At 33.4% G+C, this 23,374-nt stretch overlaps 1 protein-coding gene and 1 long non-coding RNA gene across 4 annotated transcripts; both read left to right on the forward strand.

The window, feature by feature from the left end:
* Window positions 1-5,720: 5,720 nt before the first annotated feature.
* LOC107009883 lies at window positions 5,721-6,649 on the forward strand. Its single transcript, XM_027914616.1, has 2 exons — window positions 5,721-5,961; window positions 6,447-6,649. Exons 1-2 carry the CDS (start codon window positions 5,721-5,723, stop codon window positions 6,647-6,649), a joined length of 444 nt encoding a protein of 147 aa, XP_027770417.1.
* A 6,098-nt stretch (window positions 6,650-12,747) lies between these two features.
* LOC107009444 lies at window positions 12,748-22,909 on the forward strand. Of its 3 annotated transcripts, XR_003576307.1 has the most exons (4): window positions 12,748-13,229; window positions 13,312-13,458; window positions 18,445-18,512; window positions 22,634-22,909. It is a non-coding gene; the product is annotated as an uncharacterized LOC107009444 (long non-coding RNA). The 3 variants fall into 3 exon arrangements; XR_001455411.2 differs by lacking the exon at window positions 18,445-18,512; XR_003576306.1 differs by lacking the exons at window positions 18,445-18,512; window positions 22,634-22,909 and having other exon boundaries at window positions 13,312-14,654.
* The last annotated feature ends 465 nt before the right edge of the window (window positions 22,910-23,374 follow it).

Consider the following 23,374-nt stretch of genomic DNA (forward strand, 5'->3'; position numbering starts at 1 on the left):
GAATGAAAATTATTGGAGTTGCTAATGCGATCTTAGATATAAGAATTCGTAGAACTCCATAATGTTTAACATTTTCACGGTCTCATTGCATTGAAAAGGTACTTAACTAGTTCAAATATTTGGATGTCAATATTGTCAAGTCTCCAATTAATGTGAGCGTTGCATTTCAAAAGAGTGAAAACAAAAGTGACTCACAATTGGATTGTACTAGAGTTTTGGGAAGCATGATGTATATCATATAGTGTGTGCAATCAGATATAGAATTTGTTTTTTTAAACTGAGTCGGTTCACAAGTGATCCCAAATAAATTCATTAGATGACAATAAATAGAGTTTTGGAGTATTTAAAATAATACTCAAAACTATGTCTTGCATTTTAACAATATCCAACAATATTGAAAGATATAGTGATGCAAATTGAATCATCGGACTAATGAAGTAAAATTCACGAGTGGATATGTATTTGCTATTGGTAGAGGAGCAGTCTCTTAGAAATATTTCAAAAGAGACATATATCGCTATCTCTACAATGATCTTTGTGGTACGTGCTCTAGATAAGGTCAGTGAATAAGTTGAAAGACTCCGAAATTTCTTGATAGATATTCTGTTTTGGCCCAAACCATTGGCATTAGTATGCATACACTTTCACAGTCAAGATGCTATAGGTAGGGCATGGAGCATGACGTATAATGGAAAGTCTCGTCATATACGACATAGACATGATACCGTTATAAAACTACTCTCTAGTGGAATTATCAGAATTGACTATGTAAAGTCAAAGGATAATGTGTTGGATCCACTTAAAAAAGTCCTAACTAGAGAGGAAGTTAAAAGATCATCTAAGGGAATGAATTTACGGCTTAGGACAAGTCATCATGGCGGTAACTCTATCTAGACGACTGGATATCCCAAGAGCTAGATTCAAGGAGAAAAACAAAGTTGTGAATAACGGTTCAGCATTGTCAACAAACTCAATCCATTCTCATGATGAAGACAATGCTCAAGGACAAGGATACAACATTAAGGCTTGTTAATAAGTTAATAAAGCTTAATGGTTTTAATGATTTGCTATGTTTGACAGAGTTGAACAAATAGTGTATCTACGCGATAACACGGTTAGGAATCACCTATGCGAGTGTGAAGTGTAAGCCGCTTCAAAGAAGATGATTGTCAAAATCCCATATCTCTATACACTCATGAAACCAGGAGGTGTTCATGGCTAAAACGAACACAACCGTAAGAACCATAAATGGTAAAGGGTTAATTGTGTGACATATGGTTGTCTAGGTATACACCGAAATTCGACGGTTCAATGATATCGCATCTATCGATTGACCTAGTATATCCGACATATGTTCACTAAGGAAAGTCCAAGGGGAAACCTACTTATCAAGATGCAATTAATTCTTGCTTGTAAAGTACACATACTTGTTCGTTTCTCTGTCTTTGAGTCATTCCCCATTTATGCGGGGGATTGTTGGGTTTTAAAAAGGTGTGAATGAAAAATGAAAGAGTTGCGACTTTTATGAAGAGTTGTGACTTTTATGAAATGTTGTGACTTTTATGAAAAATTGCGACTTTCATGAAAAGTTGTGACTTTTATGGAAAGTTGTGACTTTTATGAAAGGTGACGACCTTTTTGAAAGATTGTGACTTTTCCAAAGGTTTGTGACCTTTCCGGTAAGGCACAATAAGAACCTTTTTGCACTACCCTTTGTTTTCTATAAATTGAGGGATTTCCTCTCATTTTGATATAGAATTCATGGACTTCTTCTTCAACTACTAAATCTAGTATTCTAATTGTACTTTACTGCCGTTGAGTGGTTCGCTGACACTGGATTTTTCTGTATCTGTACTCTGGTGATTGAGATCATTTTATCCTGAGAGGTCATATTCCAAATCAAACCTCGTATACTAGAGGGGAATAATTTTCTTAAGGGGACACTGTGAGTTCAATGGAGACATGTTTTACAAATTTTAGATTTGTGAATTAATTTCAGTTCTTCTATTCTTTTGTTCTTCACTGGTTCATTAAACTTGGTAACTTCGTGTTTCTGCAAAGTTTGTTGGAATTTGTAAGATTCTTTAGACACATATTAACAACAATTTTTCTTTAAGAAAAATATTTCGTATATTTTTTTTAAATATGTTTCTGATTCTAGTTTCGCTACTAGTTTTAATTTTCTAGTTGTGAAAATGTTCTTAAACTTTGTTGTCTTACAAAGATGTTCAAAGTTTTGTTCTAAGTATGTTTGAAATACAAGATGAACAATAGAGGGTTCGTGTGGAATTATGATCATGAACTACTTAACTTAAGGACTCAAAGACACTTCTCTTCCCAAGGTTGTTCAACTTATAAGGTTCATTGAGAATTAAGGACATGAACAATTCTACTCAAGGACTTCATGGGTAGTGTGTTATAGTCCCATGATTAGAAATATAAACTCAAATGTGTTAGAAAATTATTACTCGAGACTTAGAACTTGAAGATGCTACTCCTCTCAAAGATACTCAATGCGTGGAGTCCATCTGGAATTTATAGGCATAAACGACTCACCTCGAAAGTCTACATACTACATAGAACTCATGTATATGAATCTTCTCATTCTCTATTTACTTCCTCAAAACATAGTTCAAATCAATGATGGATCTCATATAATTCATAATTGAACTTAAACGGTTTCTTGAACTCTACTCTTAACTCTCTCTTGAATGTGAACTATGAATTCAAGAGTTTTGGTTCATGACATGGAGGATCTCATGATGACAAGGTAAACTCATGAATAAATTCTCTTCATCGTTATATTCACTTGCTCGAATCTTGAAACAAGTTACTAGAAGTTGTATAAGACTCTTCAAAAGGGCTCAAAGGGACTCTCTCACAAGGTTCGGAAGAACTCCAAACTTAATTTTAACTTTAACATGAATTTGAATTATTAATTCTCGGTTACAATTCATGTTATGAATAATTTCGACGTATTTAGGAGTAGTTTAAAGTGTTTAGGATCAAAAGGAGTGAAGATTCACTTTAAATGAGCTCAAACAGGATAACTGACTGAAAAGGAGTGGGGCAGGCGACCCTGGTGCGTTTCGGGCACGGGATGCCAGCCCCTAACTTATGACAATGCATTTGGGAACACTGCAGGAGCTCTTTCACAACCCCTTGGGCGCATCTGGGGCGCGCCGTGTTAGTATCTCCCCAGGCAAGGATTTGACGAATTTCGTCTCTCATTTTCTACCCATAAATTCGTTTTAATCGATTTCTTTTCTTAAGTTTTCCTTTGATTTAATTTTACAACCTAAGTACACACTAATACACTCTAAACAATCACTTTCATCTCAAGAAATCATCAAAACCCCAACAAGACAAGTTTTATAATAAACCTCAAGAATACCTATCAAGAACTTAAATCTTTCAACTTTTTGAGAATGAAATTACGCTCAAAATAACATGTTTGGCGTGTGGGTGAACAAATCCAGCACTATGTAAGCTTGCATACATCTTAGGGGTTTAACCCATGGCGAAAATTCCACAACAAGACGTAAGAATCTTGACGAACGCTTGATCCTCTCCTCTTTTCTCCTCTCTTCTCTTTTTTTTTTTGAACTCTCAACTAAAACCCTAGACGTATATTAGGATTTTAAAACTAAACCTAATAGGTTTAGATCCTAAAATATTACTAAAAACGAATGAAATTTGATTGAATAAGGAAAAGACCAATCTACCCCTCAATATTTTCGTTTTACTTCCCTTAACTGGACAACCCAACTTCAAAAGGTCATATCTCACTCATCCGAACTAGAACCTTTGAAAAATCGGTGCCTTGGAAAGATAATTCAAAGATACTTCCTAAGGTATCTTGTATAATACCTAATTCATCCTGTGCTAAGAGTTATGGCCATTTGAAGTTGACACAAAACTCATACTTAACTTAACTCTCAAAATTTCAGATTTTTGTTATTTCCCAATTTAGTTCTTTTCGAACTCAAGATGCTAACCTTAACACTTAATAAAATTTTAATTTCTTGGTAAAATATCATTCACTATGAAGTATAGTTCGATTCTTCGTTTAAAATTTTTCCGAAGTGTTACAGTATATCACCCCGAAGGCAATCATTAAGCATTGATACCCTTAGGCGTAACATAAAGGCATTTCTCTTTCTAACACATGAATAACTTAGCAACATGGACATTATTATGAAATTCATATCATATAAAAATATCGATATCATTTCATATATAACTTGCATGAAGCATGCATGCATACATATAATTTGAAAACATCTTGTCACCTAACCTTTTACATTAACCTATTTTAAACAACTATATTACTCAAACACAAGCTAACATACTAATCTACATAACACAATTTATTTTTGATATGTTAGTATTTATTCAATTTCAACAAAATTGGACATATTAAAACATTGATTGCAAGTCATATAAGTTATCATAAATCATATTCATTGATTCAATATATGGTACTTATCAACTTATTGGAGTCATTAGTGATAATATTGAACTCATTCTTAATCCATTTCCCTATTTATCATTCAGCCCATTGATTAATTTATATTTCTAATTCATAAATTGATAACAAACTCTCATGTCACTGTCATAACGTGATTGGAGTTTTAATGGCCATTTTACCAATTAAGCACACTTCTAACTCACACCATCTTTACATTATAGTTTCAGTCACCTCTACATCAAATTACTATATGCCTGAAACATTTAAATAAAAACTAAATGGTAATTGAAAAATAAACTATTGTCTTATATTGTTATAGGTTCAATATCAACTTATTTTTTAGTTTATCTTGACTAATTTAAACATAATCAAAGTATAGTATTACTAGGTAACAAGCCCCTTCATTTACTGATATGTTTAACACATTATATTATTCTCATGTTAATTCAACTCAACCCTCATTTGAATTTTATACCTAAAACAAAGTAACTTAGAATATGATCAAATGATATATATAAAGAGTAGCACAAAAACATCATTATATGAATACCCACACCATGGCACCATTCTAGTAATTTAACATGTTTATAATGTAAAGTCTCAATTGTGTCATAGTCTAAGTCCTCTTCATTAAATGAAGATTGTATTAATCTAAATAATCTTAGACCATTTTTATATTTGAGCCATTCTATTAAATGATAGACCATTTTTGTATTTGAGTCATTCAATTAAATGAATATATTGTTTAAATTCAACTTAAATTTATAAATCAACATGGTCAAACAATACATTAAATTTGAGGATATATTTTCATAGCTTCGAGCGCAGCTCATCAAAAAAACGCATTTTATATTGCATACCGATTGTACCCCTTCGTGACTTGTTAATTACAAGAATGTATATGTAGAGGTTGATAAACTAATAAAGATTGTAAGGGTAAATAAGTTACTATTTCCTTCACCTCTAATATATAATCCTTGCTCCATTCTTTGACACTACATAACAGCTGTGCATTTTTCTTAGTTTCTTCCGCCTGCTTCTTCTTAATTTTGTGAGTAAAACTTAATTTAGATATATGATGTGTTTTATTAGTGCACTAATTCCATGTTTCAAGTTCTTCAATCAATAAAGTTAATATGGTTCCTATATAAATGTAATCTATCACAATTATAGATTTTCCTAAAAATAAACCTATAATATTTTCAGTATTTGCATCTTATGTATTTGTTTTTCTTCCTTGTACAGATCTATGACTTTTCCAAAGGGTAAAACTTCTACCTATAGAAGTGATGAACAAGAAATTGATCTCAATCTCACACTTGGTGGCATTTATAATACTGGAAATCCTAACGGAATTTCAGTGCCTCAGCCGTTTTCACAAATTATAGCATCAGTTGCCAACAATGCTGCATTTCAGCGGGCTATTGAGATTATAAGATTTGCGATGAATAACAACTCAAAAGATAGGGAAGAGATGCCTGAAATTTATGGTATGTTGTATATCCATTTTCCTACATTTTGGTAGTCTTACGTGATTTTAGGTTGTTGCATTTTTTTTAAAATCTTGTTTATGCCTTCTTATGCTCTTTCCAATTTTTTTAATTTCTGCCTCCGCTTTTTGGGGGTAGAAGGAAAAAAGATAACGTAGGGGAGGGATAGAAGATTGAATTTAGCGGATAACCCTAGTCACCGAGCTTAAAAACTTTTTCCTTTCTCCGATTGCTTTATATTAGTCGTCAACCATCAAATAAATCTATACATTTTCACTACTCATACATGCTTGACCTACTTAAATTGTATTGAGGAATTATTTTGTTTCAATCAATCAAGAATGACTTCCCTATATTCCATATATTTATTTACTCTATAAGTCTTAATCCCTTTAAACTTCTTTTTTATTCTCTTGTAGTACTAGAGTCTATACCGTACATCCATGAGAAAGTTAACTGAATAGTTGTTCCTCTGAAAATTACAGAGAAGAGAAAAGCAACTAATCCAACTTTTGTTCCAGAAAGCAATGGAGAATCTGCTACCAAATTCAACTCGGAAAAGGGTAAGCCAATTCTCTTACCAGAAAGCAATGGAGAAAAGCCATCGAAGAAAGTTAATAATTCTAATGATGTATTGGATAAGGGTAAGTCAATTGTATTACAAAAAAACAATGGAGAAAAGGTGTAAAAGAAAGTTAAGAATTTTGATAATGCTGTCACTTTGATGAATACTAGTAACTCATTAAGGATTATGCCTTGTGTTAAAACTAACAACTTCTGGTGGTATCATAAATGAGAGAATCTTCACGGAAGCTGAATTTGTGAAGCGTGGAGGTGGGAAAGAGGTTGTTAATCCCATGAAGTTTATTAAAGTAGTTGATGATGCATAAATCATTGTATCTTACAAAATGTTGTCAAATTGTTCAAATTCAACCTTAAACTTTATTTGATGTTTTTCGTTTTACATGAAGTCTTACTTAAATGTCCATTATATATTTTCATTTGTGAGGGACTCCTGACTATGAATTGATGTATTGAGTATGAGAGAAAATAAAATAACTCAGGGGATATCATAATATGAAAGTAATCAAGTAAGGGAATCAACAACAAGTTGAGCATAGTGACAAACTCCTAAATCTAGAAAACGGACACTAATCAACAACTTACCTAGGGCCCTATAAGTTCAACAGGTTCAAACAACAAATATCACCTACTTGATCTCCCAGAAGCTTGGTAGATGGAAATCAACATAAATACCCACATTGCTAATGCTATATCCCCATAAGCAATCTTTAGATCTTATAACTCCTTAGGCACTACATTTATCACCTAGAAGGCAATCATTATGCCCTGATAGCCCCTTAGGCATAATAATCGTAAAGACATTTCTTCTGTCAACCATGGATAACTTAACATGAAAATCAATATAGCATTCATATCGTATTGAAAGATTAATATCATTTAATATATATCTTGTATTAAACGTGGAAAACGCATGAAAAAATTTACATTAAAAACATCTTTCTATAGAGTGGAGATTCGTGGTGTTAAGAAAATATTTGAGAAAGGTACATCTCACCTTACCTGTTCTATTAACTTTTTTAAAACAACCGTTCTTGCTCGAACACAAGGTAACATACTCTATCTACATAACACAACTAATTTTTTTTTATGTTACTATATATTAAATCTCAACAAACCCTAACAGACTATAACATTGATTGCGAGTCATATAAGTTGCATCTCCTCCATTTATGCCATAAATCATATCCATTGATTTGATATATATGGTAAATATCGAGTTATTAGAGACATTAGGGATAATACCAAACTCATCCTTAATCCATTTCTATAGTTATAATCTTTTTACATGATCTTTCAACCCATTGATTAATTTATATTTTTAACTCATCAAATGACTATAAAATCTAGTGTCACCATTATAATTAAAGATGGAATTGAGAATTTCTATATTAAAAGAATCGTGAAATCTCCTCTTTGACTCTGAGTTCTTGGGTGGTTTCCAAAAAATATCGATATCCTAAGGGTTCAATGTTAGATAAGCATTACACAATCAAAATCTACCCAAAATATATTTTAATTCATACGTTAGAAGTTACTTTAAGTTCATTTTTTAGGAAAACACTTGATTGCATTACTGTAAAACATATTTCAGATGTCCATAAGACACCATTGCATCCTTTACAACACAACTTCGGAAGGCAGAATCCCAAGAAATCCTATTAATACATTAAATAGAAGTTTTTGCTAGATTATGAGCTAATACATTCCATGTTTTAGGAATATATATAATTTCGATTTCTTCTAAAGACTTCATCAATCGCCATACATCCTCGCAGATGGTCTCTATTTCCCAAGATGTTATCAAATTCTTTTGCAACATTAATTGTATGAAATCGTCAATTCCAGCTGAGATAAATCCCTAGATTCGTCCTCCTTGCTCTGATACCAGGTAAACTCAATGAACTCAGAGAGAAGTTTCAATTATATTTCCACACAATCAATAACTTACAAACTCAGATAAGTGATAACTATTTCTATGAATGAACTTTTGTTCATATACATACAAAATGGACTTTCATGTACCCACTTACTGATACATCTTACAAATTACATGCATTTAATTTAACTAACACATTGGTTATCAACAGACAGTTCTATCTGGAACTAACTGCTCAACAGATAATTCATGTGAAATTTATTTTAAAAGTTGATGATGTGTTAATAGGTAATGTTTAATTTGTTATCTTACAAATGTTGTCAAGTTATTTAGGTGAAACTTTAATTTAAATTGATGTTTTTCGTTTCTCATGGTGTTTTAACTGATTTACCATTACATATTATTACTAGTAAAGCAAAACAACATATTCTTAAGATGACTTGGCAATGTATTGCACAATGCATTAGATCATATACAATGTACAAAATCGGCTAAGAATTCTTCAGTTTTTAAACTAAATATATACATATCTGTCAAGATCTATAGGAGATAATATAGCAACCCTCGGCAATAAAGAATTAGTGTGAAGTAATGTACCAGTATGAAAGAAAATAAAATAACTGAGTATGAATCATAATAAGTAATCATATAAATGAATGAAGAATAAATTGATTGTAATGACCTACTCTTGAATCTAGCAAGCAAACACTAATAAAACAACAACCTACCCGGACCCCATAAGCTCAGCAAATATAAACAATATACAATACTACCTACTTGATCCCTCATAAGCTCGACATATGCAATTTAATATATACACCTTATATTGTAATACTATATCCTCATAGACAATTAGTACGCCTTAATAACCACTTAGGCATTGTGTATATCACCCCGAAGGCAATCATTAAGCATTGATACCTTTAAGCATAACATAAAGGCATTTCTCTGTCTATCACATGCATAACTTAACAATATGAAAATTATTATGATCTTCAAATATAACTTGCATGAAGCATGCATTCATATATATAAATTAAAAACATCTTGTCACCTTAATTTTTACATTAACCTATTTTAATCAACTATTATTACTCGAACACAAGCTAACATACTCAATTTACATAACACAATTTATTTTTGATATGTTAGTATTTATTCAATTTCAACAAAATCAAACATATTAAAATATTAATTGCAAGTCATATAAGTTACACACTTTCATTTGTATCATCAATCATATTCATTGATTCAATATATGGTACCTATCAACTTATTGGAATCATTAGTGATAATATTAAACTCATTCTTAATCCATTTCTCTATTTATTATTCAACCCATTGATTGATTTATATTTCTAATTCATAAATTAATTACAAACTCTCATGTCATTGTCATAACTTAAGTTGGAGATTTAATGGCCATTTTACCACTTAAATACACTTCTAACTCACACCATCTTTATGTTATATTTTCAGTCACTTCTACATCATCTTGTTTGATGATTCAGTTATTAAGGATATTGAAATAATATAGTTACTTTATACTAATTCCTAAAGGTTAGTCTTTATAAATAAAATTCCAAAAATTTTAGACCATTTTTATATTTAAGCCATTCTATTAAATGTATACATTTTTAAATTCAACTTAAATTACAAAATAACATGGTAAAACACATTAAATTTGAGGATATATTTTCATAGCTTTGAGCGTATCATCAAATAAAAAAGCATTTAATATTTCATACCGATTGTAACCCTGACAGACTAAAACATTGATTGCGTGTCATATGAGTTGCATCGCCTCCATTTATACCATAAATCATATCCATTGATATAATATATATGGTACCCATTGAGTTATTGGAGACATTAGGGATAATACCAAACTCATCCTTATTCCATTTCTATATTTATCATCTTTTTGCATTATCTTTCAACCCACTGATTAATTTATAGTTTAAACTCAAATTGACTATAAAAGCTAGTGTCACCATCATAATTGAGGATGGAATTTGATAATTTATATATTGAAAGAACCGTGAAAATATCCTCATTGACTCTTTGAGTTCTTGGGTGGTTTCAATAAAATCTCGATATATCCTACAAGTTCAATGTTAAGCAAGCATTACACAATTAAAATCTACCCAAAACATCTTTTAATTCATACCTTTGAAGTTACTTTATGTTCATTGTTTATCACCTTTTTGAATGCTCTCAACTAACTCCTAAAATTATTCTAATGTTTTCTCTCCATAATATGAAGTTGAAACCATATACCTGAGATCATGCTATTGTGCTCTAATTGTGAGATCCATCACACGCCCCATTTTCCTGTGTATGACAAGACTCACACGATGAGAAACCATTGGTAGAGGAATTTAGTCTTCCCAAGCCACCTTCTCCTCGTAAGTATCACAAAATGGCAAGAGGGCCATAACTATGTTTGGCTTCTTATAGCACCTTCTCTCAATGATCTTGTTACGTCTAGTAAGAACAAATGATAAATGAGGCAATATGAATGGAGGGAATGTGAAGTAGGGGTATGCATGGTATGGTATATACCAAAATACCATACCATAGCAGAATTTATTATACTGTGGTTTAGTATTATGGTATTTGTTATGGTATATGTTATATATTTTAATTTCTTTTGGTATTCAATACAGTATTTGGTATTTAGATGTGATATATCAAAATACCGAATATCATGCCGAAGTAGATAGCTACGTAGTATATATATTTTTAATATACTAACATATATGCATCTTAGTATTAGCTTGACCTAAGAGGTTGTTTGGTTGGTAATTATAAGTTATTCCATGATTAATAATACTCATATTAGCTATCCTAGGACAACTTATCCCATCACTATGACATAAATGGTAGGATATGTTACTTCAAACATGACAACCAAACAAGACACCAAAATTTTATCACTAGACTAATTTTTATTCCAGAATTATTTATTTTTATCATTCACACCAAACGACCCATAAATGTTTAGAAGTTTAAGTGTGACTACTCAATTTTAATTGAAATGTATTTTAAATGTAATTAATTTACAAAAGGAGTTGCTTGTATTTCCTTTTTAATATCATATACTATTATAAGTCGGAAGCTCCAACCTTCAAAGTTGGATTACCTATTCGCCCCTCCACTAAATTAAAATAAATTTATTTATTTTTAAATGCTAATATTTAATTACATAATAGTATAATATGAAATTCAACAACTATACTTTAATTTTTTTGTTATGACATTATAATTATAATTAAATAGGTTAAATTAAATTAGAGTAGAAAACAATAATGTATGAAACTCTTCGAAATTTGTGATTCTTTGAATTTTGAAATTAACAAAAATTTATCTGTCATAAAACTATAATGTATGAAACTCTTCAAAGTTTGTGATTCTTTGAATTTAGAAACTAAAATAAATGTATCTATCACAATGCCCTATTAAAAAATTTTGGTAGATGAAAGGCAATCAAATATCACTATAAATACCAATTAATTGCTTCCTAGGTCATCACATTCTTTTTTTTTCTATCATCTACTATTTTCTTTTTATCTTCCTAGATTATGATATGAATACATGCCATCAAGAAGCTAATCGAGGAGAAGAACAAATAGCTTCATTATGAAATTAAAAGAGAAGTAAGAGAAGCTTTTTTACAGTATAGTTCAACGGTTAAACTTAACAATATAAGATATGACTTCTATATTTCTTTAGATCTTTTTATGTTAGATTATGATTTAAAGTTTTTCGTTTTCATTTTTGAGTTAAGATATGGTTGTCCAAAATAGATTTGGTATGCAACCCATATTTTTATGTAATTATGTACTTGTATTATTATGAAAAAAAATTATTTTATTTTATGTTATTATGCTTTTAAGTGTTATTTAATTGACAAAACTTCTCTTAGTACATGATGAATTTGATAATATTTGAATAGCTTATGCAAAATATGCTTTTATTTAAATAGAAATAATTTAAATAAATACATAATAATAGTGATGTTAAGGAAATAATAATGATTTTAATATAGATATATACATATTAAATTTTTTTTGTGGGACTATCGTGCAAAGCACGTGTCGGGAACTAGTATATTTATACATGTGTAATGTGTTATTATGATACAATTAAGACCTTTTTGAATTGTAAAAATCATAATACTTTATTATACAAGTATATATTAGTTGAAGTTAACTAAACTATGGTTACCAATTTACCATACTGCAAAATATTGAAACCAAACTTCAAAATATCAAATTAATTGGTATGATAATTAAAACCAAACTTCAGAATATCAAATTATATTTACCTTTCGTGCAGTTTCTTTAGGCTTTCAGTCTCTCATTTTGAGCTTTCTTTTGGTTTTAGCTAAAAATGGAACTTGCGTGTGGGACCCACTTTCATCAAAACGACCCCAGATGGAATTTTTGATGGTTTTGTTAAATCTGGAATACCAACTCCGATGGGGCAAGATATTTCATTTGTGCGCCCGAGGTTCTGAATCAATCACGAACGTCCCCTTGAAGAATTCGGAGTTTGAGCGAATCAGAGATCGTGTTGAGATCTAGTGCAGACTTTAGCGACTAGATATCCAACTTTTAGCGACCAGAATTTGGTTTTAAGCGACCAGTTTCGAATATTTATACCTAGATTTTTCAACTTAACCCTAATTTTTCCAAATGTGATTTATTGAGCTTGGGAGCTCCAATTTGAGTGACTCAAAAACCTGGGTGATTGTTGGGAGTGTGGATACGTGGTGATGTGATTTGGAGCTACTCCGTTTGAGGTGAATTTTATGATTGAGCTACTATGCCCAATCTTAATTTGTTGTTTTCCTTATTGATTTTTTTTTGCGTATGTTGATGTAGGATGTTTTAGTTCTCAAATTGTGTTCATCTTTCGAATTGATGATTCGTTTTCACTCCCGTAATAGAGACACATCTCGCGGGTTCTTACCCGTTCCCAAGAATACGAATGATAAGGCAGTGGATTATTATCAAGAGGTTATTCATGGGGTAATATTACTAACTTATCCTCACCTCAGTCTTATGATCAATACAATCTCTTCGCTGAAAATTTTGAGGTAAACCACATGTTCGATAAAATTCCCGAGAAGGTTAATGATGTAGATTCGTCGGACATTATCTTTGTTGAAAATAATAGGAATACTTTTTAAGAATGCACAACAGGCCATCACTAATAATTTCTTCGGTGCTTAGTGTGTATGATCAAATGGTGACAGATCTAAGATTTTTCTAATTACACTACTAATGATGAAGCAATTTTATTTCCAAACAAGGTTCTCTCTGAACTGCCTCAGTATGGTCATGATCAATCAAGTCGAGAAGGTGGACAAGTACATGTCTGTACCACTACTCTGTCGTTATGTGCTTTCGGTGTGCACAATCATGATTCCATGAATATTTGAACACTTCAATCCTGGGTGAAGTTGATGATGCTAAGCTCGTGAAAGCAATCACTGCAGCGAAGTATTGGATGGTAGTTGTTGGACGAGAGTACAATGATCGTGAGCTCCCTGATGACTTGAGACTGTTTTCAATGAACGAGGTAAATGTTAAAGATATCAGAATTAATACAACAAGGATGTTTGACGACTGTCTTCTGTGGTCTTGTACCATTGGTTGTGGCCACAAGGTTGCAAGATCATTACTTGGAGATCCCAATTTTAGTTGGACTGTTATTTTTAAGGAATTTGTTTTGAAGGACATAGACGAAGAAATGGATAAAGCATTTTTCCTCATTTGATACTACTATTGTCTGGAATGCTCGAAGTGCACTATTGGAGGCAGGAATGGTTGTGCAGCTAGTGCCAAATGGGAATAACATGGATGAATATATCAGTGGCTGTTTTGTGAGGTTCTTCCTACATTTTGTTGTGGCATACAACGTGGATGTTATTTATATGATTCATCTATAGGCACTAGGGTGATTTATAGTGTCTATGCCGTTAACTGGACGAGAATATACCAGATTGCTGGAGTAGCTAAGAGGATGGATACATCTGTTTCTGTGGCAGCTGAAAGTTATAAGTTTACTCGTCTTATGTCACTGGATCGGCCAAAGGTGGTGCCAACTTTTTTCCAATTGATTTTTATATCCAAAGAACTTCAGTGGTAGGTCGCCTAATTAGGAACGATTTCTTTTTTTTAACTGATGAAGAGGGATTACATCTTAATTTTGTTGTCGATTACATCTCTACCATTGTTCATGGTGTTAAGAAGCACTTAAATGAGTTGAACCAAGGTTTGCCCTTGGTGCTGGTGAAATTTTGCACAAATCCACTTTTCCAAGCATTATCCTACAAATATCAACCTAAAGGAGTATGTTGTAGAGACATTTGCCATTTTAGAGGTGGTATGGTTCTAGGTAAAGTTGGAAAAAATGTGGAATAGGCAGTGAAAGCAATGATAATTTCCTTAATGCTCTCCAAAGACAACCTAAAGCTGCACTTTGCATTAGACCATAAAGATCATTTTCTTTGGCCAAATTTATTGAATGATGGAGGACTGTTGTTTCACTTTACACTCGTGACATTGCAGTGTGTGGAAATTGTGATTCGTCAGATAATTGAGAGAGTTTTGGATGAATTTCATGACTTGAACCTTGAGGACAAGGTTCTTTTTGAGAGCGGGAGTATTGTTATGAACCAAACTGACTCTGTAATTAAGGGCCTATGGGCTATTAGAGTCTTTTATTTGGAATCCATGTGTAACATCTCGTAACTCGAAATAACTAAGAATAAGCTGATTAAAAATAATCGCTTTTGGAGAGAAAGAGGAAATCTAGAAAAAAAATTAAGTTTAAGAAGTGAGTTTTGGTCATTTTCAAACGGCCATAACTTATATCTCAGGATGATTTAGAGCTAGTACTTGATATGGTTGGAAATCCCTTGAAGAGATATTTCCAACACCGCCGAGCTTGGACATTTTCGATATCGTATGAGGGAGATATGTGTATCGAAAGTTGAATTGTTGAAGTAAGGAAAGTCCAAATCCGGATTTAAGGGCGAACTAGTCTTTTCACCCGTTTATTTCCTAATTAATTTTAAGGGTTATTAGGAGTAAAAGTAAGCTTTAAGTGAGTTTTAGAAAATCAATTCACGCTTAGGGCTTGGGAGAAAAGAGAAGAGAAGAAGGAGAAGGGAGGAAGATCAAGGTTTCGCCAAGAACGCCAAGGAATTGCGAGTGAAATTCATTTGGGGTGATCCCTATTAAGGTATGTGAGATCTTTTGTGTTGGGTTAGTTCACCCACACACCAATTTGTTTCAATTCAGCAGATTATGAGTTGTTTACATGTTTAAAGTTGAAGTTCTTGAAGAAAAGTGTGGAATCCTCGTTGATTTGATTGTTGGATGCCTATTTTCCTGTTTCTCCTTGATTTTTATGAGTTGAATCCAGTGGATATTGAGGGTATCAATAGTCCCAAGTGTTAAATGAAAGACAAGGGAGTTTTTGAGGGTTTAGGGATGAAAAACGAGTTGAAAAATCTGTCATACACATCTGGGGAAGGCCAGGGCATCGCGCTTGCAATGCGCCATAAATTGGCCTCAATTACTTTAGGTCTGGTGCGACGCACCACCACTACGCCAGAACCAAGCTTCAATCAATTGACATTGGCGCGACGTGGCCCGTACACGCGCAAATCAACGTTTTCACCAGTTTTCGTAGTTTAGTCCGAGTAAGACCTTCTAAGGTGTTTGAACACTTCCTAATGATTCTAACTGCTCAAAATGGCTTCTAATTATAGAGAAATCATCCACAAACACAAATTACTAACCTTGAATCCATAACTTCAAATTCAAGGAAAATTAGAGCCAAGCCTAGAGAGTTCTTAGAGTTCTTTGAAGAAGTCTTCCGCAAATGCTTTAAACTTGTTTTAAGACTTAAATATTAGGTTGAGTAAGGAGTAAAGATAAGAATAAGAACAAGTTCATTTCAGATAATCACGTCTTTAACAAATGTGTTAACTTTATTTAAGATCTAACTAGAATTTAGTTCAGAGCAAAGTGAAATCTTTTCTTCATAACAATATACAGGGACTAAGTATTCTCAAAGTAGTATTAAAGGAATGAAAACTGAGATTTCCAAGGAGCCTTAACATTAGTTTCAGAAAAGAACTATAACTTTCTAAATGAAGAAAGTAGGGAATTTAAGATATCCAAGATAGCCTTTGAGCTAAGCATATTTTGAGAACTAACCTCAAGCCACATAACCATTTTGTTTTAAAAACATACGAACTAGTATATATTGGGAGTAGTATTGAGCACAGATGTAACACCCCGTATAAAAAACATAACAAAAACCAGTTTTTCAGAAAATATACAGGTGCAACAGATGGTGGACATCGATGGACCGTAGTCTGACCCACGGTCAGTCATGCATATCCGTCGATTGGCTCAGAAACCACCCAAAAATCTCAATCCAGCAAATTTGACTAAGTGTCGAATGACGGATGAACGTACGGCCCGTAGGTCATACTATGCTCCGTAGTATGAGTTCGTCGAACGAGACCCCCTTCACCCACTCTCTTTCAAGATCCACGGATGACCAGCACGGTCTGTGGGTGGACCCACGGTCCGTAGGTCTGACAGTTGGTGGGAACTAGCAGAAAATTAAGGGGGAAATACAATTGGGTCTACTTCAAATGGTCATAACTCTTAGTACAAAATGAATTAGGTGTCCCATAACCTACCCACAGATAGATAATTGAATTAGCTTTCCATATCCACTAACCTTGATAAGATCAGACCTTCGAGTAAAAAGTTGTGCCCGTTTTAGTAAAGGCCTATCGAACAGGCCCAACCTAAGGACCCAATGACGGGGCGTCGATCAAACGAAGGACTGTCTGTCCTGGCCGTTGTTCAGTCCGACAGCAACTACCTAGGGGTCTTTTGGTGTTTTTCCACTTTTTTTAAACCTTAAGATACGTCGTTTTAACCATAAATCATCAGATTTTAGTCACTTTAAGCCTAGAAACATAACAAGAACTTAGCTAAGTCAAAATTATAAATCATAAGTTAGAAAATTAGAAGCAAGAAAGGAGAAAAAAAACTCAAGAACCCTAGTTCAAGCACGAAGCAAGTTTCCAGCAGTTCCAGCCCCAAAATCTAAATGTTTCTCCGTGAATTTCATCACCAGGTATGTGGGATTTCACTAGTGGGTTTCTTTCACCCATTGGGTCCCTAGTTTTCAGTCAGATTCTTGATTCCCATATCATGGTTAGACCTAGGGTTTCTAGAACTTTAACAGAACTTCATGAAGTAATTAGTGATATGTTTCAAATCAGATTTCCATGTTATTATTCAGTTTATCGCATAAATTCCAGAACCCTAGCTTTATTTTTCTTTAGTTCTTGAATTACACATGCTAGGTCAAATATTTCAGTTATTCAGTTATACATGCTTCAGTTTTAATGCATCATTATCAGATTAAATGTTGCATTCCCAGTTCGCATGTTCAGTTTTGAGCTATCCGGTATTTACAAAAAATTCAGATATAATCAGTTAACTACATAAATCAATGGGAGTAGCATAATACCGAGTTGGACTAGGGTTCAACGTACCCTATAGTCCCAGAACTACTAACCAAGTAAGTTGTAAGTCCACTCTATGGGCAATCAGTTTAGCGATGCCAGCATGTCTTTATACCTTTGGCAGGGTATATTGGGTCTTCTCTATGGGGCGTATACATCGGACTCCACATTTAGCTCAAGTGGTTTTATTATCGGTTATTAGTAGCTCCCATAGTTAAGTCAGACTCTCTGCATTGACCATTTATCAGTATATTCGATATTCAGTCTCAGCATGTTATAAATTGGTCATTGCATCCAGTTAGCTCAGAAATCAGCATATCATGTACATATTATTATACTTGCTTTTGTGCTTGTTCAATTATGTTTTATTTCAACTTTATTCTATCCTACATGCTCAGTACCTTTCAAGTACTGACACATACGTGCGCTACATCATCTCATGATGTAGGTTCAGGTTCTCAGTATCCAAATCACGCATAGATCGATTTTCCAATTGCCAGTTCAGCAGATTCAGTGGTGAGTCCTCATTCTCCGAGGACAATAGTCATGAGTTCCTTTTCAATATTTACTCTTTTAGTTTCAGTTTTGCTAGACTTAGCTGGGGCTTGTCCCAGTATATCTAGTCAGTTAGAGACTTATTTTCAGACATAGTTAGTTTCAGCTTAGTATTGAGTTAGTAACTTCATTATATTAAACTGATCAGTCTTCATATTATATCAGTTTTAGCCTATGGGTATTCCCCATCTTTTCATTATAAATTATGATTTAGCTTTCGCATCATTTTATTATCTTTAGTATGCTTATGATTATGCCAGCAGGGTTAGCTTGGGATCACTTATGGTCCTAGGTTCCGTGTCCGCGTCTCGGGGGTAGCTCGGGGCGTGAAAACCAATATGGGGAGAGTTCAGACAAATCACAACCTCCATAAACCATGAAGCCACCATGGGTAGAAAAGAGGTCATACTTTTTAGATGAACCATTTTCACAGTAGACTAGTGGATCCATTAGGCAGTTCAACTCTAATACATTTGGACGGGTGTAGGATGCGCTGACAGTGTAAGGTAGATCGATGTATCATCACTATAGCTCTTAAGTGATGGTTTTCGATTAGAGAAACTCCCACAATAATTAAATGTTTTTATTTATTTATATAAATTAGTTTATTTATATTTTTATATACATCTCAGAGTTAGTTGTATCCTTGTATACATTTCAGAGTTTAAAGCATGTTTTCAATGAACATTTCTTTATATCGTACTTCTTTTTAAATTGCTTTACATTTAAATGAGTTAGTTATTCATTAGTTGAGAAGATTCAAGGTATGTGTTTCTCAAGACTCTTTTCTAGCCTATGTTGTTTAGCATTTCAACTCGCATACACGTACAATCAAAGTGCAAATGCCAGTTGGCCTGCATCGTATCATGATATAGATGCAAGTAATCAGGATCAGCACCATCCAGCGCATCGTTGATCTAGCTGAGCACTCGGAGTCAGTGGTGAACCTTCTTGCATTCTGGAGGACACATTTATTGCATTTTAGTACATTCTGTAAGGACCCAAAAATGCAATAGGTCAAAATAGATCCTAACATGTGTGTCATGAGATTATACGGTCCTAAAATTACTAAATATGGTGTTAAGAGTCAGTATATAGAGTTTAAGAGAGTTTGGAGGTTAAATGTCAAAGAAAGTCCGGTGGCGGTCCTAAAACATTATGTAGTGTTTGGAGTTCAAATTGATAGTGAGGGTTCCTAAAATCTAGACAGACATATTTTGGGTGGGGATATCCGGGAAAACCTCCCCAAGGACCACCAAAGGGTCCTCGAGAAAGACCTAAAAGAAGGCAGCACACTGCCTTGGGTAGTGTCAATCGACGCTTACTAATCGACGGCTCGTGTGTTGGTTGATGCCCGACGAGGAGGAGAGTACCTTAGGACTTAGTCTAATAATATTAAACCACAAATTAGGAGTCTATGATGTTGTCCGTACGGCCATTTGTCTCGTTGATGCCCTCCGTCGATGGGCCTACACTTTCTCGCAACTTACTGTTAAGTGAATTAGGAAATTCACCTACGTCCAAATAATTGTATGGGAGGTTTTTAGGTAGTTTTGGGTATTATATAAATACTAAAACAATAAAAGGCCCCTTTATAATCTAGACTCCAATTCAAAAACCTCTCTCTCACATTAGAACTCTCAAAAACACCATAAAAGAAGAAAAAGAATTGGAGGCAGAGGCTTAAGATGAATCACCAAGGGTTTAAGCTTAGATTATGGATCTAATATAAGGTATGTGAAGCTTATTCATTCATGTATTCTTCCATCCATAAAGTCCCCCTAGTTTACCTTCAATTGTGAATCCAAAGAACTCCATTCTAGAGAGGGTTGTGATTGCATTGTGGGTAAGGCTTGATTGTGATCCCAATCTAGTGGGTAGCATTCGATGATGTTCATGTGATGATTATAGGTTGTTTTCATGAGGTTTCATGGTGAACTGCATTATTTGATGTTGAAGGTCATCATGGTAATTTTAGGCCATTAGAGGCAATATGAAGGTTCTAAGTTGATCTTCTTAATCCAGTTGTATTGTATACTATATGATCAAGATTGAGTCACCTAGATATTAATTGAATCAGACTTTTAATGGATTAGGATTGGTCTTGATTGAATTGAACCTTAAAGATGAATTATGTTTATATTCACATAGTTATGAAGATTGTGAGAAAAAAAGTTAAGGCTAGAAGATCCTACAATCTACATATGAATGAAGATAGAATGACTTGATGAATAATGAACCTTAGGATGGTTGTGTTGGTTGTAGATTTAGGATGATTGGATGAAAGTCATAGATTCACTTGAGCATGGAGAGATTGTCTAGGACATCCCTCTATGAGATAAAAGTGTTGAGAAAGTCTTGACAAGAAAACCTTGGAGTATATGCTTGAATCCAAGTGGATATGCAAAGTGAGACGGATAGTCTAGCAAGGGTCCGGACTTTAAGTAGAAAGGAGAGTCATACCTAGTAGTTGTGATGACTATCCAATTAGGTCTCATGAGGCGGGAGTCCTTCACGTAGTTGAGTCAAGGTATCCTAGTAAAGATCTCCATATCCTATGAACTTAGACGTGATTGATAAGCATCTCGTAGTGTTCAAAGAAAAGAATGTACTTAGACATGCCCAAGGGGTATCTCGTAGTGTTCATAATGTGTGAATGAACTTAGACATGCCCAAGGGGTATCTCGTAGTGTTCATGATTATTAAGGGATCAAGACATAGCTTAAAAAGTATCTCGTAGGATCCATAAGATTAAGGAACTTAGACATGCTTAAAGAAGTATCTCATAGTGTTCAAAAGATAAAGATAGGGGCTAGGCTCCAATGTAAGAAGTAATAGAAAAGGATCCAAAAGTATTACCTTGCATGAATGGTGTTATGAGGTATGACAAGTGAATTTCACAAGGTATAACCTAGCGTCATTAATGAAGAAGAGATTGAAGATAAGATTGGACTAGATTTTCTTTTCCTAGTAAAGTAGACTAAAGATTATAGAATCTCAATAAATGGAAGTTAAGTAATGATAAGGCTATGGAGGGTGAACATATTAAGGATGACCTTGAAGATAGGCTTAGCATGTGAGGTAGTATGAGCTACCTTATGTACATTGCAAAAGCATGTTTTGAGGAAATCACAAGGTTATCGTACTGCTTAGTATGAAATAACTTAGGTCTTAATTATGATAGTGGATTATGATCAAGAATGACCAAAGAGAGGTACTTAACTTTGGTAGTAGTATGAGATTCTACCTTCGCCTTTCACAAAGTATTCTTGGAGGTAGCTTGTGATATGGTTCATTTGAGTAATGAGGACAAAGGGGTGAAGTATGAAATCTTATACTTTTTATAATGCTTTAATATGCTTATGATATTCATGTTATGCTTATGTCTTTATCTCTTATGATTATGTCTACTATTGACTAACCCTTTGAGATATCTTATGTTTGGTATGATAGTTTCCATACTTAGTATCGCACTAACACATATTGCCTACATGTTGTCATAACATTCGAGGACATCACTACTATGTTGTCTTTTATTTTCTTTGCATGTTTGGACTTTTATGGGTTGTGATCCAAGACTATTGTACTCATGATGTCATAGATGGTTTTTGAGACATATGTCAGACGTTTTATGAAATGACTTCCGCATTATGTTTTTGAAGAAAAAGTTTTAATCCCGCGCTACTTTTCCAATATATGAAATGAATGATGTCTAAGGTATTGTACAAGACCTCCGAGAGGTCAAGTACGCTGTGTTGCAATTCGAGAATACCATATCTTCTAGGGTATACTCTCGGGTCGTGACACTTTCTTTATTAGGATGTTGTGCGGTCTGTCCCAACATCCGTCTCACTTTTAGAGGCTTGATAGATAGATGGTCTAATGTTAGTCCTTGGAGTCTTTTCAGTATTATTCATTTTGTTAAGACTTGAGTTGCTAGCTTTTGGCTAAGTTTGAATGTTTTAACTTTATAAACATTCTCAGTTATGACATTCTTTTCAGTTAAGTTATGATTATTGTCTTCGACTGAGTTAAGTAAGATAGGCCAAGTTTGAATGTTACATGACTCCTCGCATTATCAGATTGCAGACATATTCACCAAGGGTCTTCCGTTGGTGTTATTTGAGGATTTGTAGGACAATCGTAGCATTCGACAACCTCCTGCTTCGACTGCTGGTGTGTTAGAGTATATGATAAATTTATTCTGACTCGTTGTAATATCATCTTTCGTAAGTGTATATTTAATTCCTACTTATAGCTACTTAGTTTCCTTAATTATAGCCTACTTATAGTCTTGTATTGATTGTATATAAACGATTGATGCTATTGAAATAAGCAGGGGGGTTAATGTCTTTCAATATTAATTCCTAAAGGTTAGTCTTTATAAAAAAAAATCCTAAAAAAGTGTCTCTATGATACTATTTCATTTTATTAAATAGTATTATCATAATCGATCAAACTATTGTGCACTTGAAATGGTTTAACTAAAAACTAAATGGTAATTGAAAAATAAACTATTGTCTTAAATTTTTATAGGTTCAATATCAACTCATTGTTTTGTTTATCTTGACGAATTTAAACGCAATCAAAGTATAGTCTAACCAGGTTACAAGCCCTCTACATTTACTGATGTGTTAACCACATTATGTTTTTCTCATGTTAATTCAACTCAACCCTCATTTTGAATTTTCTACCTAAAACAAACCACATTATGTTTTTCTCATGTTAATTCAACTCAACCCTCATTTTGAATTTTCTACCTAAAACAAAGTAACTTAGAGTATGATCTCATATATATATATATATATATATATATATATATA

The sequence above is a fragment of the Solanum pennellii genome, chromosome 2 (assembly GCF_001406875.1).
Source record: "Solanum pennellii chromosome 2, SPENNV200".
In the NCBI taxonomy this organism is placed as follows: domain Eukaryota; kingdom Viridiplantae; phylum Streptophyta; class Magnoliopsida; order Solanales; family Solanaceae; genus Solanum; species Solanum pennellii.

Excerpts from the sequence above, each read along its gene's own strand:
- LOC107009883 (XM_027914616.1), top strand. The coding sequence starts at position 5,721 with ATGACTTTTCCAAAGGGTAAAACTTCTACCTATAGAAGTGATGAACAA. Across the intron at positions 5,962-6,446 it reads AGAGATGCCTGAAATTTATG|AGAAGAGAAAAGCAACTAAT; the intron begins GTATGTTGTATA and ends TGAAAATTACAG.